The sequence below is a fragment of the Bufo bufo genome, chromosome 1 (genome assembly GCF_905171765.1).
Source record: "Bufo bufo chromosome 1, aBufBuf1.1, whole genome shotgun sequence".
NCBI classification, from domain to species: domain Eukaryota; kingdom Metazoa; phylum Chordata; class Amphibia; order Anura; family Bufonidae; genus Bufo; species Bufo bufo.
The window spans coordinates 170,464,412-170,480,885 of record NC_053389.1 but is presented as its reverse complement, the minus strand read 5'-3'; the positions used below and the strand labels follow the sequence as shown (position 1 = coordinate 170,480,885).

General features: G+C 44.6%; 1 protein-coding gene across 3 annotated transcripts in view; it reads left to right on the top strand.

Moving 5' to 3' along the window:
• Nucleotides 1-16,474, top strand: part of NFRKB (nuclear factor related to kappaB binding protein) — a 58,340-nt gene that overhangs the window by 13,010 nt on the left and 28,856 nt on the right. For 2 of the 3 annotated variants that reach the window (XR_005778967.1, XM_040431976.1), the window contains exons 8-22: nt 3,995-4,079; nt 4,876-5,062; nt 5,238-5,346; nt 5,574-5,700; nt 5,781-5,846; nt 5,920-5,999; nt 6,162-6,205; nt 6,313-6,373; nt 6,614-6,788; nt 6,873-6,979; nt 7,601-7,724; nt 7,808-7,887; nt 9,337-9,551; nt 9,642-9,906; nt 9,989-10,186. Coding sequence is in view for 2 of the 3 variants with exons in the window: in XM_040431976.1 (XP_040287910.1) it covers nt 3,995-4,079; nt 4,876-5,062; nt 5,238-5,346; nt 5,574-5,700; nt 5,781-5,846; nt 5,920-5,999; nt 6,162-6,205; nt 6,313-6,373; nt 6,614-6,788; nt 6,873-6,979; nt 7,601-7,724; nt 7,808-7,887; nt 9,337-9,551; nt 9,642-9,906; nt 9,989-10,186 (1,923 nt within the window). In the remaining variant the exon portion in view is untranslated. The remainder of the gene's footprint in view (nt 1-3,994; nt 4,080-4,875; nt 5,063-5,237; nt 5,347-5,573; nt 5,701-5,780; nt 5,847-5,919; nt 6,000-6,161; nt 6,206-6,312; nt 6,374-6,613; nt 6,789-6,872; nt 6,980-7,600; nt 7,725-7,807; nt 7,888-9,336; nt 9,552-9,641; nt 9,907-9,988; nt 10,187-16,474) is intronic. The other variant, XM_040431985.1, reaches the window with a different exon arrangement.

Below are 16,474 nucleotides of genomic sequence, written 5' to 3'. Positions count from 1 at the left end.
GGGAATTTAGATTGTGAGCTGCAATGGGGACGGCAAGTGATGAGGTCTGTAAAGCGCTGCGAAATATGATGGCGCCTAAAATAAGTAAATTGATGGGTCACTTAAAGGGGTTGGCCACCATAAGTATAAAAACAAATAAACTGCATTTAGCATAGCATGCTCCCATTAATGAGAGGCTGTGTGAGCGGAGCAGCTGCAAAGTGAAAGTAAAAATCCCAGCATGCATCACAGCAAAGCATCTCCAGGGGAGCGGTCACATGACATCTCTGCCTACCTGTGATGCCATAGTAACAACAGCACCTTAGGTGTCATTTCGTCAGTGCTTCAGCATACCTCCCAACTTTACAATAGAAGGAAGAGGGACACTATGTGCCCAAAGCTACTTTCACACTCTTGTTTTTTGCGGATCCGTCATGGATCTGCAAAAAACTGTTCCGTTACCAAAATATAACCGCATGCATCCGTTATGAACGGATCCGTTTGTATTATGTCTTCTATAACCATGACTGATCCGTCTTGGAACACCATTGAAAGTCAATGGGGGACGGATCCGTTTTCTATTGTGTCAGAGAAAACGTTTGGCTCAGTTTCATCAGACGGACACCAAAATGCTGCAAGCAGTATTTTGGTGTCCACCTCCAGAGCGGAATGGTGACTGATCGGAGGCAAACTGATGCATTCTGAGGGGATCCTTTTCTATACAGAATGCATTAGGGCAAAACTGATGCATTTTGGACATACCTTCCCCGTACCAGGACCGCCACTGAAATCTGGTACTGTCCTGCCGGATACTGGAAGAAGGTATGGCTTTAGGCCTCATGCACACGACCATAACCTGTCTGTGTCTGTATTGTGGCCAGCGAACAGGGGGTCCGCAATATACAGGCACCAGCCGTGTGCGCACCGTATCAAGTGATGGGTCTGAAATCCGAAAGATACGGTGTGGTCTGGAATGGAAGCACAGATCGGAAACCTATGGAGTGTATCCATGGGTTTTCTGTCCATGCCTCCGCACTGCGAAAAAGTACTGTGGGATGACGATTGCAGACCCTATTAAAGTGAATGGGTTCATGTCTGCAGACGTTGGTGGCCATGCATTGCGCATTGCAATGTATATACATATATACACATGTGTGTAAATATATATGTGTATATATATATACGTGTGTATATGTATGTGTGTGTATGTATGTATATATATATATATATATATATATATCTCATAAATACATACACACATATATACATATCCACATAAATACACATACAGTCAGTGCCCATGCATTGCGGACCGCAATGTATATACACATATAAATATATTAAACACGTGTGTGTGTGTATATTTTGTATATAAATATGTATGTGTGTGTGTATAAATATATATATATAATATTGTGTGTGTAAAGCAAAACAGCACTCTTATTAGATGAAAATAGAAGAAAGATTATTCACCCGTGTGTGTATGTATGTATGTATGTATGTGTGTGTGTGTGTGTATATATATATATATATATCTCTATCTATCATTGTTCCTGGCTAGATGTCCTGCTTTCCCTGTTGGTTGCAGGGGTGTGGCCTAACAGGACTGGTGGGCGTGGCTTAGCAGGTCGGCTGTGTGGTGGTAGTGCAGGGGGGATGGGGATTGACTAAGTAGCTACTGCAGTAGGGACTCTGAAGGTTTTTATCACAGCCAGCTTGTGACAGGAATCAGCTGTTTGTAGAGAGGGAACAAGCAGCTGATTCCTGTCGGAGTTGGAGCGGGCAGCAGGGAGCCGACCACTGACAGGAGCAGACTGCACATGCGCATGGACGAGCTTCCTCTCAAGCTCCTCCATGTCACGTGCAGCCATGGACGAACTCAGCTGCAATGTAGAGCTGCGCTGAGGGGGAGTGGCTTATAATTGAAAGAGAAGCAGGCAGGTGTGTTTAATGAAGTATATTAGGAAGTATACAGTAGTGGAAAGTGATTAAAGAGTGGCCAAGAGACCCAGTGATGCTGCTAAAAAGGAACAGATGGCCTGAAGCTGTTGAACATGGGGAGAAGTCTTGTGGGGGTTGCCCCACAGACTGGGACCCATGAGCCTTTAGTTAATCACTTCATTACCGGAGTGATCACCTCCCTTCTTTACCAGGCCAACTTTTTAACTTTAGCATTGGGCTTATCTAACTACAAATAACTAACTTCTCAGCTGACCTACGTGAATTTGAAATTATTTTTCCAGGACACATTAGACCTTTCTTTTGTGCCATTTGATGACAGATATATATAAATATATTTATTGAAGAAAAAACTGTAAAAATTATGAAAAATATGTATTTTTTCTGGATTTTGCTTGAATTGTTACAAAAGATTTGTAGTGTGAAAATGGATGCTACTTGTGTAATTTGTCCACTGGCTGGGCTCACCGCAAGACCTGAAATGAGCGGAGTGCTTTATAGATTTTGGAGGCCTATATTCCTATTACTGGTTCTATGGCACCATACTAACCAGAACATATACGGTGTATATATAGTACAGTGCAAAAGCTTTAGAAACTCCTTCAAAATGACTTTTTATTTTTAGTTTTTATGTTGACCTCCACTTTTAAGATATTCATCTAGGGGAAATTTGGACATTTTAAGCTTTTTGCTTTCTTAGTGAAACTGAAAGGAATTAGGTGGAGAAAATGTGTGAAAATTTATGAAATAAAATAACTATATGCATGTATAAGTCACACGTGATAGACTACTATACTATTGCTAAAAGTAACGCTTATTTCTTTTTTTATGAAAAAAGCAAAGACGTTTGCGCACCAACAAAAAGATGTATATGTAGTTATATGATGTAAGCAAAAAACCGCTATACACTAATAATACTAAGGAATATTATTATTTATTTATTTTTATGAAAGAAAAGACGTGTATAACTATAGCAAAAACAAATAAATATAGCTATAACATTTTATTTTGTTTTTCAAAGACAGTCAATTAACCCTTTCCTGCCACAGGCAGGGCAGCTAGAAATTCACAAAGACAGCAGGATAGGTCCTCAATATCAGATCAGCAGGGGCCAACACCTTGCACCCCCGCTGATCCGCTGTTTGAAGAGAAGGCTGTGCATCGTGCCAGCGCAGCCTTCTCTTCATTGTTTACCTGCTTGCCATTGTAATTACACCTAAGCCGCCCCATTCTTTTCAATGGGACGGCTCGTTCCTATTTAAATGTATACCTCAGTCCCATTGAAGCAGCTGATCGGCGGGGGTGCCAAGTGTTGGACCCCCGCTGATCTGAAATTGATGACCCATCCTGAGGATGGGACATCAATATAAATAATGTGGACAACCCATTTAAAGATGTTTTTTAGGCTCCTTGATATTGATGACCTGTCCTCAGAATAGGTCATCAATATCTGATCATTGGGGCTCGACACCCCGCACCCCTTGGATCAGCTGTTACCTGCATCCTCTGGGGCTGGAACTAGCATTTTGAATGGAACAGGAAGCAAAGTGTAGTGGCCATGGCGGGTTACTGCAGCTCGGTTCTCATTCAATTCAACGGGAGTAACCCAGCACGGCCACTATACTTTGAATGGAGCTTTACTTCTTGTTCCATTCAAGAGCTAATTCCAGTGCCAGAGGCTACAGGGAACAGCTGATCGGTGGGGATGCGGGGTGTCAGACCATCACTTATCCTGAGGATAGGTCTTCAATATCAGGAGTCCGGAAAACCTCTTTAAGCCCCTGCTGGGCATGGTTCTTACCTGTAGCTAGGCCACATTGACACATGGTGATAAATTATAGTAGTTCTGGGAAGACCTCTGTATGCAGTCTCCTCTGTGGGGTAACAAGACGACGGGGGGGGGGGGGGGTAATTCTGTAATGCAGGGCAGTTAGGGGTCACAGTGCTGTCTGTCCAGGGACAGTAGGAAACTCATGATGATGATGATGTCATGGGCCACATATGCAGATGCTTTGTGGTTGTAGATCATATAATGACTCCTCTGTCTCCGCTGCAGGATCATCCAGACCTCATGATGGACGACGTGACCATGAATGACATCATGACTCGTGTAAATGCCGGCAGGAAGAATTCTCTGGCAGGTAACGGACTGCTTTATGACAGAATTAAGTGGTGTCCACAGCTTAGGGCACCTGCAGCAGTATGTTGCTCCATTACACAAGCACTTCTGAGTTTTGCAGCACATTTTATTAATTATTACTATATTAAACCCACAAAGTAACCACTGCTTCACCTAATAGGAATACTCAAATTAATAAACCGACAAATATGACATATTAAGTAAATCATTTTAGCAAATTGTTCCCACAACTGCATCTGTGTAAAAATGAATCTCTGCACCATATACAAATACATAGCAATATCAGACATTTGCTCCTATATGCATTCAGAATAATGAGTGCAGCTCTGGAGTATAATGCACAATGTAACTTCGGATCATGACAACATGAATAATGTATGGTCACCATGACTCCACCAGTAGACTAGTGAGTGCACCTCAGGAGTATGATACAGGATGTAACTCTGGTTCAGTACAGGATAGGTAATGTATGTACACAGTGACTCCACCAGCAGAACATTGAGTGCAGCTCTGGAGTATAATACAGGATGTAACACAGGATAAGTAATGTATGTTCATAGTGACTACCAGCAGAATGGTGAGTGCAGCTCTTGAGTATAATACAGGCTGTAACTCTGGTTCAATACAGGATAAATAATGTATGTACGCAGTGACTCCACCAGCAGAATAGTGAGTGCAGCTCTGGAGTATGAAACTGGATGTAACTCTGGTTCAGTAAAGGTTGTATTGTATTTATGTGCTGCTCTAATGTGGATGTAGATTTCATGTGTCTGACCCTAGTTCATTTTGTTTGTCAGCACTTTTTGATCTGGCGACTATGAAGAGAAGAGTAAAAGAGCGAGATGAAAGGAAAAAGAAGAAGATGAAACCTATCAAGACAGAACCAGATGATTACCCTGAAGTTTCTGAGGAAGCAGACCTGATGCCTGCACTGTTGCCCAGTGATCCACCTGTCCCTTTTCCCCTGACTGCAGTGAAGGAAGAGTGAGTCCTGTCATTCAAATCTGCTGATTTCCTGGAGCTGCACAGAGGCGATGACTTCTGTCCCCTAACCATCTGTGTGTGTTGTCTGCATTTGATAGTGGATTGTACATAAGAGCCCCCACTGCAGCCTCCTTGTCCTGATTGGTTTTGAACTTGTTGTCTTGTTGTTCTGCAGACCCTTGGATGATGTGAAGCCGCCTTTACCATTCAATGAGATTTCGGCTTGCTTCTTTACCTTGTTACTGGATATTCTGATGGTGGAAGGCCCCTCCAGTCTCATGCTGGTAAGAGTCCATCACATCACATGTTTTTTTACAGTATATTCAGTCACACGGCCAGGGGCACGGTGTACTCCTATCGGAGCCCCATAGCCCATGTGGAGGGTTTCTATACTAAAGGCCCTGCTTTTCACTGATAGCATTCGATATTTTGAGGCATTGAGATGAAAAGTCTGTTTGAGAGCTGCAGAACTTATCATTATACAGTGGTTAAACTTTATTTTTTGTTCCAGTTGGAGGATAAGGTGTCATATTGGCAGTCATCAGCCACTAGTACCCTGAACAGTTGGTTCTCGGCAGCCTCTAACTGGTGTGAATTGGTTCATTCTGCTCTCCTGTATCTCGGTGGGGACAATAAAGGTGAGAGGTGGAATCTGTGAGATCCAGTAATCTACGGACGGGATATTGTGAAATGATTCATTTTAGTTTTCTTTGCTCAGGTACTTTATCTGGCTTCACTCCATATGTTGAATTCAAGGAAAAAACCCAGCAGTGGAGATGTCTTGGTGAGTCTCTGGCACCTCATGCCTCCATAACCCTGTTGCAGTGAATAGACCTCTCATTTTCTCCATTTTTTAGGTCCCCCCTGTGACTCGGAGAAGGAACTTGTGGCACTATTTCACCTCTGGTTAGAGACAAAGGATCACATATTATCCAAGGTGAGAGCAGTGATGACGTGGTTAGTACTTTGTTATAACTGGAGTTTGTGGGTCATTATAATGGTATTCCCCCTCGAGGTTGAACATCTCTCTTGATGCCTCTGTTTTATTCCTAGGAGAATGGTTGTAATAGTATGCTCTGTCTTTTGATTCCTTCTCCAGGAGAATGAAGAGTGTGCAGACACCGGGATGCCAGTCCCCAGAGTGTAAGTGATGCCGTGACCACTTATGGCAGATCCGAGGCCATGCATGCTGCACACAGATTAATTTAGGAAGGGAATGTTCTGTAGATTTATCCTGTGTCTTGTTTTAGGAGGACTGATTACATTGTGCGTCCCAGTTCTGGGGATGAGAAGCGGATCTTTCAGGAGCAGGTAAGACTTCAGAAGATGAGAAGTATTTAGCTGAGGAGCCTGTGTCCGACAACTCTCTGTGGAGATGATTATGTGAGGGGGTTTCTGGGTCATCATCCTTTTGCCTTGCGTAGTTTTCTGAGGGCCTTGTGTGTACACTGTCCAATGTCAGCCCTGGTATGAGCTGTGTGATTTGTCACTTTGCGTCTCCAGTGTCCTCACAGTCTCTTCACAGTGTTCCTTATTTCACCCCTTCCACAGGAGCGCCACCGTTACCTCCAGCCTCACAAAGCCTTCACATTCCGCATGCATGGCTTCGAGTCGGTTGTAGGTCCTGTAAAAGGTGTGTTTGACAAGGAGACGTCACTGAACAAAGCGCGAGAGCATTCCCTATTGCGCTCTGACCGGCCTGCATATGTCACAATTTTGTCTCTCGGTAAGCAGTGGCAATGCTTCAGTGTCTTTAGAGTGGAAGCAATTAGTAATGACATCCAGTGTAACTGCTGCCTTTGTTCACTAGTGCGAGATGCTGCTGCCCGACTCCCCAATGGAGAAGGAACGCGTGCGGAAATCTGTGAGCTGCTCAAGGACTCTCAGTTCCTGGCACCGGACGTCACTAGCGCTCAGGTGAGTTGTGCTGTGTGCGGCTAAGAACCTGCGCACTTAAAGGGGGGGGTTGTCCGGCCTCTTATTATTGATGACCTATCCTCAGGATATGTCATCAATATCAGATCGCTCAGCTGTATGAGGAGACGCAGTGCACACGTGCCTTCTCGCTTGCTGCTGCTGTCTATGGCAAAGCAGCGGTGAACAGGAAGAGACACGGGAGATGGCAAGTGCACACTGCGCGCGCCGTCTCCTCGTACAGCTGAGCAACGAGGGTGCTGGGTGTCGGACCCCCACCGATCTGATATTGGTGACCTATCCTGAAGATAGGTCATCAATAGTAAAAGCCCGGAAAACCCATTTAACAGGAATTTACAGCACTTGCACAGGTTCAGATTTTCTTTTTGTGGGTGGATATAAATGATAGAACTGATGATAAAGGGTCCAGATGTCCTTAGGCTCTTAGTGGTCACTATCTGAGCCTTTGTATGACTGTGTCACATGACTGGCAAAGCCTGACGTCACATAAGATGCACCTGTTAGATGACTTTAGGGACCTGATACAACCTTGTGGGTTGGGTAATTTCTCTGTGTGGTCATCTTACTCCTTGTCATGTGGTGTCCTCTCCTCATGGTCATCAGGTTAACACCGTGGTGAGCGGAGCTCTGGACCGACTGCACTATGAGAAAGATCCCTGTGTAAAATACGATATTGGCCGCAAGCTCTGGATCTACCTCCACCGAGACCGGAGCGAGGAAGAGTTTGGTAAGAACATTACTGAGATGCTTCACACAGAAATCAACCGCAGCTGTCCAATTCTACATTGTCTGGTGTGGGTTGTTTTGCAGAGAGGATCCACCAGGCTCATGCAGCGGCTGCCAAAGCCAAGAAAGCGCTGCAGCAGAAGCCAAAGACTCCGTCAAAGATCGTACGTTCCAGCTCTGAATATCCTAACCTTCTGTTTGTATCCCCAGTGCTGTGTAAATAACATTAAGAAAAAGCTGCAGCTTCTGATAGATTTTGTGATTCATTTCCTCACCCTTTTCAAGATCTCTGCGAGCTGTCATTCAGTAGGACATTCTTGTTCATACCCAGAAGCTGCAAAACATTCCTTACCTAATACTTCTCACAGCTGAGGTTGTGTTACAATGTATCCAGTCAGGACAGGGGAGTGGCTTGTTCCACTGACTGGGATTGTCTAGGTTTGATACAATTGTAGCAAACCCTCAGCTGTGAAAGGTATTAAATCAAGTGAAACTGCAGGGCAGTGCACCTCTCCACCTTGTCATTGACGGGGTTCTGTTGGAGCCAGCCTGCTGTTTGTAGTGCGCCACAGCAGTAGCTTCTCCTGCTGGTATGATATCCTAATGATTGGATGCTCAGTGCATGCCTGTCTTCAGTCACCAAAGTATCAAGTGCTTCAAATGTCTCATTTCTGTTAGTAGGATGGTGCTGTGTATGGCAGCTGCTTGCTGTTCTTCCAATGGTGCAATCAATGTTTAAGTAGTGTTGCGCGAACTTCTGTTTTAAGTTCGGCGTCTAAAGTTCAGCTTCCGGTTAGTGAAGAATCCCGATATGGATTCCGAATTTTGTTGTGGTCCGTGGTAGCGGAATCAATAATCTGCCATTATTGATTCCGTTACCACGGACCACAACGGAATTCGGAATCCATATCTGGATTCTCCGCTAACCGGAAGCCGAACTTAAAACAGAAGTTCGCTCAACACTATGTTTAAGTAATGGACTTGTAGTCTCCCAAAACTGGATAATTTATTGCCATCACTCCACTTTTGAGGGTGGCAATAGTAAGGCTCTGTTTCAGCCTCTCTCTGACCCTTCTTCAGTAGCTATTGAATATAATCCCTATTAGGGTCCATTCACACGTCTGTAATTTGGGTCCTCAATTCGTTCCGCAATTTGCAGACCCATTCACTTTCAATGGGGCTAATGCGAATCCGCGATTTCGGGATCCGCAATTCCGTTCCTGAAAAAAATTTACTATTCTTGTCCGCAGTTGCGGACCAGAAAAGGCATTTTGTATTACAGTGTCTGTGATGTGCGGTCCGCAAATTGGGGATCTCATCATGCAGCTGTCCGTGTTTTGCGGATCCGCAAAACACCTACGGACGTGTGAATGGACCCTTAGCTTTCGAGTTTGCTTTCATTTTCCTTGGGGTGTGTATTATTACCTGTGCTCTTGATGTATATATCCTTGCAATTTCTAATTATTGAGCAACCATTTTTTTTCTATATTTTGAGTTTACATCTATTTTCTAGGCAAGTATGATGAGTCCATGTGATGAGATTTGCTTTTAGAGATAATAATTTTTTTTTGTCTTCTTCTTTTTTTTTTTTTTTTTTTTGTCTTTTTAATCAGAAGACAAGTAATAAAGAGTTCTCAGTGAAAAGCGGTGGCACCCCAGAACCGGCACCACTGACCCTGAGTGAGTGCAGCATGCCCCCGACCCCTGGAACTCCCGGCACCCCAACTACCCCAGCACTTCCGTCAACACCATTGTCTCCCTCCACCTCTGTAGCCATCAGCAAAATTGTTGCCAGCAACATCCCAGAGCCCCCGAAATCCAGTCAGAGGTAAGACCTGCAGGGACCATCTGGTGACTGGTACCTCTTGCATTGTATATGATTGAAACTGATTTTTTTAATTTTTTTTCCTCTGTGCAGTGTTCTCTTGGTGTCTTCTCCAACCATACCTCAGCTGAGCACATTGTTGACTCCTCCTGTGACCAGCCAGGTGACCACTGTGACCCCAGGACCTGTAAGAACCACCCTCTCCACTGCCCCAGCAATCCCTCAAGTTCGAATTGTGACAGCTCCTGCTACAGTCACCCCTGCCCCCCCACCTTCCATTGTGTCTCAGCCACTCTCCCCAGCAGTGTCTCACATCAGATTGCCGGTCACTACATCTGCAACCAAGGGGTTAACACAGGTCAGTAAGAGCCTGGTTGGTGACTGCACCTGGGAGTACAGGGTTTTACTCAAAATGCTTAGTACTGTCTCTTTAAATATAGGTTGTGACAATGCCAGTGAAGACTCAGCCAGCTGCTGCTGTCCCTCGTACTGGGGCTTCATTGTCCACTCATGCAGGAATTACTGTGACAACTCTGGCCTCCTCTACTGTAGTTGCTTCCAAGCCAGTGGTCAGTTCTCCTGCTGGGTCTGCTCCAACCATCTTGCAGAGCATCACCGGTCAAAGCATCCTCAAACAGGTAATGGACTCTGCTTCAATGGGGGAAGGGGATGTCTAGCATGAAGTGACACGGGAACTGTTCCTGGGGTTTTAGGTTTAGTACATGATATTGTTGCTGGCAAGGTCCTTAACCCGTGGAGGACCAGCGCCGTACATGTACGGCGGACCGATCGGGTGTGTGCAGGAGCTGCGCCCTGCCTATCAGCGGCACGGACCAGGCAGTCGATGACAGCCGGGCCCCTGCTGCATACGGCGGCATCGCTGACCGCTATGTAGGTAGATCTACGGCACACCAAAATATTTTTTTCAATGCTGTTTTAATCCGTATTCATATTCACATCATTTTGTCCATTTTTTGTTCAGATTATTTAGTAATCTTAACAGGCCATACAAGGTCCCAACATTTCGGTTGATGGACGACTTTTCTCAAGATTGAGACCGGGAATATAAAGATTGAGACCGGGAAAAACAATAGAAAGAGAACACGTTTTGATGGGTTGGGGGGTGGCTTAGGTTAATGTTAAATTGGATAAGTAGTTGAGAAAATTGATTATATCCATAAACAAATCAATATACTATATAATGGTGGGAGGGAGAAGGGGAAAGGTTAAGGGATTAGAGGGGGTAAGGGGAAAAAAAAAGGGAGGGGGATGAAGGGAAGGAGTTCACCTTCCCTTCATCCCCCTCCCTTTTTTTTTCCCCTTACCCCCTCTAATCCCTTAACCTTTCCCCTTCTCCCTCCCACCATTATATAGTATAATGGATGTATTGTAATGCATTGCAGAGGGGATCAGACCCCAGAAGTTGAAGTCCCAGAGTGGGAGGGGGATGAAGTCCCAGAGTGGGACAAAAAAAGTGTTTTTCATAATAAAAATAAAAAAAAGCCCCTTTTCCCAAAATAAAACACACAATTGAAAAAAGAAAAACCTATTGGGTATGGCTGCGTGCTTAACGACCGGCTTTATAAAAATATCACATGATCCACCACGTCACTTGAACGCCGTAGAAAAAATAAAAACTGTGCTAAAACAACAATTTTTTTGTCACCTTACATTGCAAAAAGTGCAACACCAAGCGATCAAAAAGGTGTATGCCCCCCAAAATAGTACCAATCAAACGGTCATCTCATCCTGCAAAAAATGGGCCCCTACATAAAACAATTGCCCAAAAAAACAAAACAAAAATATTGCTCTCAGAATATAGAGACACTAAAGCGTGATTTTTCCCAGTTCACCACCATGACGGCAATGTAGGAGATTGACCTCTGTAGGGGAAGGAAGACAGAGAAAGATTAAATTGCCCCTGCCCTCCATACTCTTCAGTGTTTTCCTTCCCCTATAGTGGCCAGGACAGAGAAAGGCCTCTCTGATCGTCAGGAGGTGAAGTTGGATTACGTTTGGTTTACCTTTGTTCACAGTGCGGGTTCATCGGGGGCTGAAGCCTCCCTGGACTTAGGAATCGCTGTGATGACTCCCCTGCTCGCCAGCGGTATGTGACTAAAGCTGGGCAGGGGTGAAATGCGGACCTCACATTCGTATATCGGATGCCTGTGGCTGGCGCTGTTTTGCACTTGCGCGCCTTCCTTTCCCCTGGTGGGATAAGCAGGCACGAGCCAGAGTCCCCACGTGGTTTGGAGGCGTCTGACGTCCCTTTTGGTGGCGCGATGACGCAGTGGGCGTCTCGGAAGCGAGAATCACCGGAGGCAAGTATAAAAATGCAGGAAGCCATAGTGGATCCTGATCTGGGGATCACATCCACAAAGATGTCGGCCCCTGAACAGCCTAGAGAGCTGGACACTCCTGCATCGTTGACAGTAAGTTCCCCATTGGGGAACCCTATATGCATAGATTGGTAGCAGATTGCTGAGGTTTTGGACAAGAAAGCTATATACTTTGGGGTATACATTCTGTTCAGGAAGGGGGCATATATGCTGATTGTTACTCTTCTTAATAGGGTTCTAAAGAGGCGCTAAAAAGGCCCAAAAAGAGCATTGAATGCATCTTGTGCTTCAAAAAGCTTTCTGAACAATATACAAAAAAATTGTACAAAGAATGCATTTCAGATATTGTGAGAGAGGAGCAACCATCTATGATGGAGGAACTAAAAACAATAATACGTGACGAAGTTAGATCCTCCCTGGGTTCTCTTAAAGACTCCAGTCTGGGTTCTCTTCCCCCAAAGAGACAGAAAATGGTGTTCCCTTTCTCCTCTGAATCCGAGGATAAAATGGATAAAGCCGAGCCTTCTAGGCGAAGGGAGGATGACAAACCCCTTTTGGAGGGGGAAATTGTGGAGGATGCCAAAAGAATTATATTTCTCCTCTGAAGATATGGCAGATTTACTAAAAGCAGTTAGGGCCACAATGGGCATTGAAGAAGTCCAGAAACCACATTCCATACAGGAAGAAATGTTCGGGGGTTTAAGAACCAAAAGGTCAAAGGTGTTCCCCATAAATGAAAATATAAAAAAGATGATTTTGGACGAATGGTCTGAACCAGAAAAACACCTGGGCATTTCAAGGGAATTAAGAAACCGGCTCTTGTTTGATCCCTCAGAATCAAAACTATTCAATGCTATTCCTAAGATAGATGTGCAGGTAGCGAAGGTAAATAGAAAGACCTCCCTGCCATTTGAAGATTCTTCCCAGCTGAGGGACCCAATGGAAAGGAAAGCAGATGGTCTCCTTGGGAAGCGGCTATGTACAGTATTAAAACCAACATTACTGCAACATCGTGGCGAGATCAATGTACTTGTGCTTAAATGAGCTCGAGAGTCACTTAAAAAAATAAAACTCAGAGGGAGGAAATAATAGATTCCTTACCCCTACTCAGATCTTCCACAGCTTTCCTAGCCGATGCGTCGGCTGAGACAGATTCGCTGCCAAGGACGCAGCACTTTCAAATACCGCTAGAAGGGCTTTATGGATGAAGTCGTAGTCAAGCAACAAGGCTTCAAAAATGAAGAAAAAAAAAGGGGGGGGGGGGGTCAGTTAGCACATTCCAATGCGCAGGTGAACATTGCCATGGCTGAAAACACAAAGTAAAAAATACAATGCAACAGCACGCTGCAAACAAAAATAAAGTACAATAAAGTATTCTAATGCTATGCTTATTATGTAAATTAAAGATGCTTGGCAAATACATTTTGTACAAAATTATTTGGGCCCGTCTGCCACACGTCAAGGAGGCCATTTTGGCACCAAAGATGACAAAAATGAAGGTGGGCCCATCATGCATGTGGAACCTACACCCCCTGAAAATAAAAAAAACTATGGCTCTCAGAATATGGAGACACTCAAACATGATTTTTTATTTTTTTGTTTCAAAAATGCTTTTATTGTGTAAAACTTACACTAATATGTATACTTTATTTGTCTCCGTGTCTGTAACAACCTGCTATATAAAAATATCACATTAACCCCTCAGGTGAACACCGTAAAAAACGTCAACAAACTGTCAACTGTCAACAAAGCCATTTTTTGTTACCTTGCATCACAAAAAGTGTAATACCATGCGAACAAAAAGTCATATGCACCTTAAAATAGTGCCAATCAAACTGTCATCTCATCCCGAAAAAAAGTGCCCCTACATAATACAGTCGCCCAAAAAATAAAAAAAAACTATGGCTTTCAGAATATGGAGACACAAAAAAATCATTTTTATTTCAAAAATGCTTTATTATGTAAAACTGAAACAAACAACCTAAAAAAGTTGTCATATTGTTGCGTCTTTAAAAAGTCGCTCTCTAAAAATACCACATGATCTAACCTGTCAGATGAACATTGTAAAAAAAAAAAAAAAGATGCCAAAAGAGCTATTTTTTTTTGTTACCTTGCCCAACAAAAAGTGTAATATAGAGCAACCAAAAATCATATGTACCCTAAAATAGTACCAACAATACTGCCACCTTATCCTGTAGTTTCCAAAATGGGGTCACTTTTTTGGAGTTTCTACTCTAGGGGTGCATCAGGGGGTCTTCAAATATGACATGGCAACTTAAAATTACCCCAGTAAAATCTGCCCTCCCAAAACCATACAACGTTCCTTTCCTTCCGCGCTCTGTCGTGTGCCCGTACAGCAGTTTACGATCACAAATGGGGTGTTTCTGTAAACTACAGAATCAGGGTAATAAATATTGTTTTGTTTGGCTGTTAACGCATGCTTTGTTAACGGAAAAAAAATGGATTAAAATGGGAAATCTGCCTCTTGGCTTCCGCGCCTGGTTGGCTGTATGCCTTTGATTTTATGTTGGCTTGGCTGAATTCTGATGCCTGTCTCGCTGAATGCTTTTGCATCTATACCTTCTTTGTTGAATGCCTGGTCAGCTGAACGCCTGTAGCGTCTATGCCAGGTCGGCTAGATACCTGTGAGACTGTGCCTGACTGGCTGGCTGCATTTCCTGGCTGACCTTAGTATATGCCTGGATGGCCTCATGTACCTATGGAGTTGATTGCTTCTGTTATTATGCTTGCTGGGATAACAGCTCCTGCAGCCTTGCTTCTGCGGCCGTGTCTGCGTGGCCGGCGGCTTCTGCGGCCGTGTCTGCGTGGCCGGCGGCTTCTGCGGCCGTGTCTGCGTGGCCGGCGGCTTCTGCGGCCGTGTCTGCGTGGCCGGCGGCTTCTGCGGCCGTGTCTGCGTGGCCGGCGGCTTCTGCGGCCGTGTCTGCGTGGCGGTCTACCTTGGGGGCCTTGCATGCAGGGTGAACTAGTTCTGTGGCTATGTCTGGTTGTCAATTAGTAGTTTAATGGTCTACAATAAGCATAGCACTCCAACAAAGCCCTATAATGCTCCTGGTGGGGAGTGAGAAGATGGGCTGGACCATATTGCTTGGATGGCCTACAGAATGTATGGCGTCCCAGCAAAGCCCTATAAGCTTCCTGATTGGGAATAAGGATATGGGCTGGACCATATTGTTTGGATGGCCTATAGGACATATGGCGTACCAACAAAGCCCTATATGGCTCCTGGTTGGGAGTAAGAAGATGGGCTGGAACATTGTTTGGATGGCCTACAGGAGGTATGGCACACCAGCAAAACTCTATAAATACTTGCCGCCGATCTAGAACTTCCCAGGGAGGCCCTGGAAGGTTGGCAGTTACCTGCTGGGGTCATTCGTGCGATGGGGACCCTAGGAGGTCTGAATGGTCCAAGGGGCTCTTTGGACCTCTTGCGGCAGATCCGTGACCACCTCCAGGGGATGGATGCCACGGTAGGGTTCCACCATGGATTCCAGATTGCGAGGATATTTGGAGATTTCGACGTCTGAAGTTCTTCGGGTAAATGTAAAGCATCTGTCTCGCAATATATTCTGCACCAAAGGAATCTGTGTTCAGCAATCATCTTCAGTTTGATAATTTTGTGTCAAGATAAGTACTTCTTTAAGATGTTTTGTTAGATCTGAGGAGGCTCATCCCCGTCCCCACCTGCCTTTGGCTGCTCCCTATCCCCCCCCCCCCCCCCCCCCCACACCAGATGTTTTCATCCATGTGCAGGGAGAAGCAGCAGTGGCGATGCGCGGACCAGGAGGGGAGCGGGGTGAGTATATTACCGGTGAGGGGCCTGGCACATGGGGGGGGTTCTTGAGATTAGATAACCCCTTTAAGGTGAAATATGGCAGGCTCCTGAAAGGGTTTTATTGATTGTGGCATCCCCATTGAAGACAGTAGTGATAAATCTCCAAAATACACCACAAATAGAACTGCCAGAGTTTTTTTATTTTTTTATATATAGACATTTTGCACTTTTTGCAGTTCTGTCATATACAAATAAAACATTAATTACAAAATAAAACAAACCAACCAAACCCCTATACCCATGTATTTTCTAGAGATGGCCCTGCAGCACGTTATCAGAATGTCACTCAGCACTTTATACACACAGACCCCTTGGTGCAGCTTTGCATCAAAGTTTAAAGGAGTTGTCTCATCTTGTGAGATGAGACACCGTCCTGATCACCCTCCTTCTCTGGCCACGCCCTCATCCATGCTGATTGACAGGGCTAGGCAGGATGATGTGAACACTCAATCAGCATGATGAGGGCGTGGCCAGAGGAGGGAGAACAGAGCCTCTAGGAGTAGGGCAACACCCCCATTGCTCCTAGAGGCTCATTCGCATCAAATAAAAGTTCATTTTTCACAAAAACAGAGGCACATAGAAAGAAGGGAGAAAGATTGTTAGCTTCAGCAGACATTAGCACATGTCTGAAGTCAGCCAGTCTAATAACTATGTTCTTGATGACAAAAGCCCTTTAATTTTTCATAAAAATTTTATAAAATTAGATTTTAGTGGGTAAGTGTGACCTAACCAGA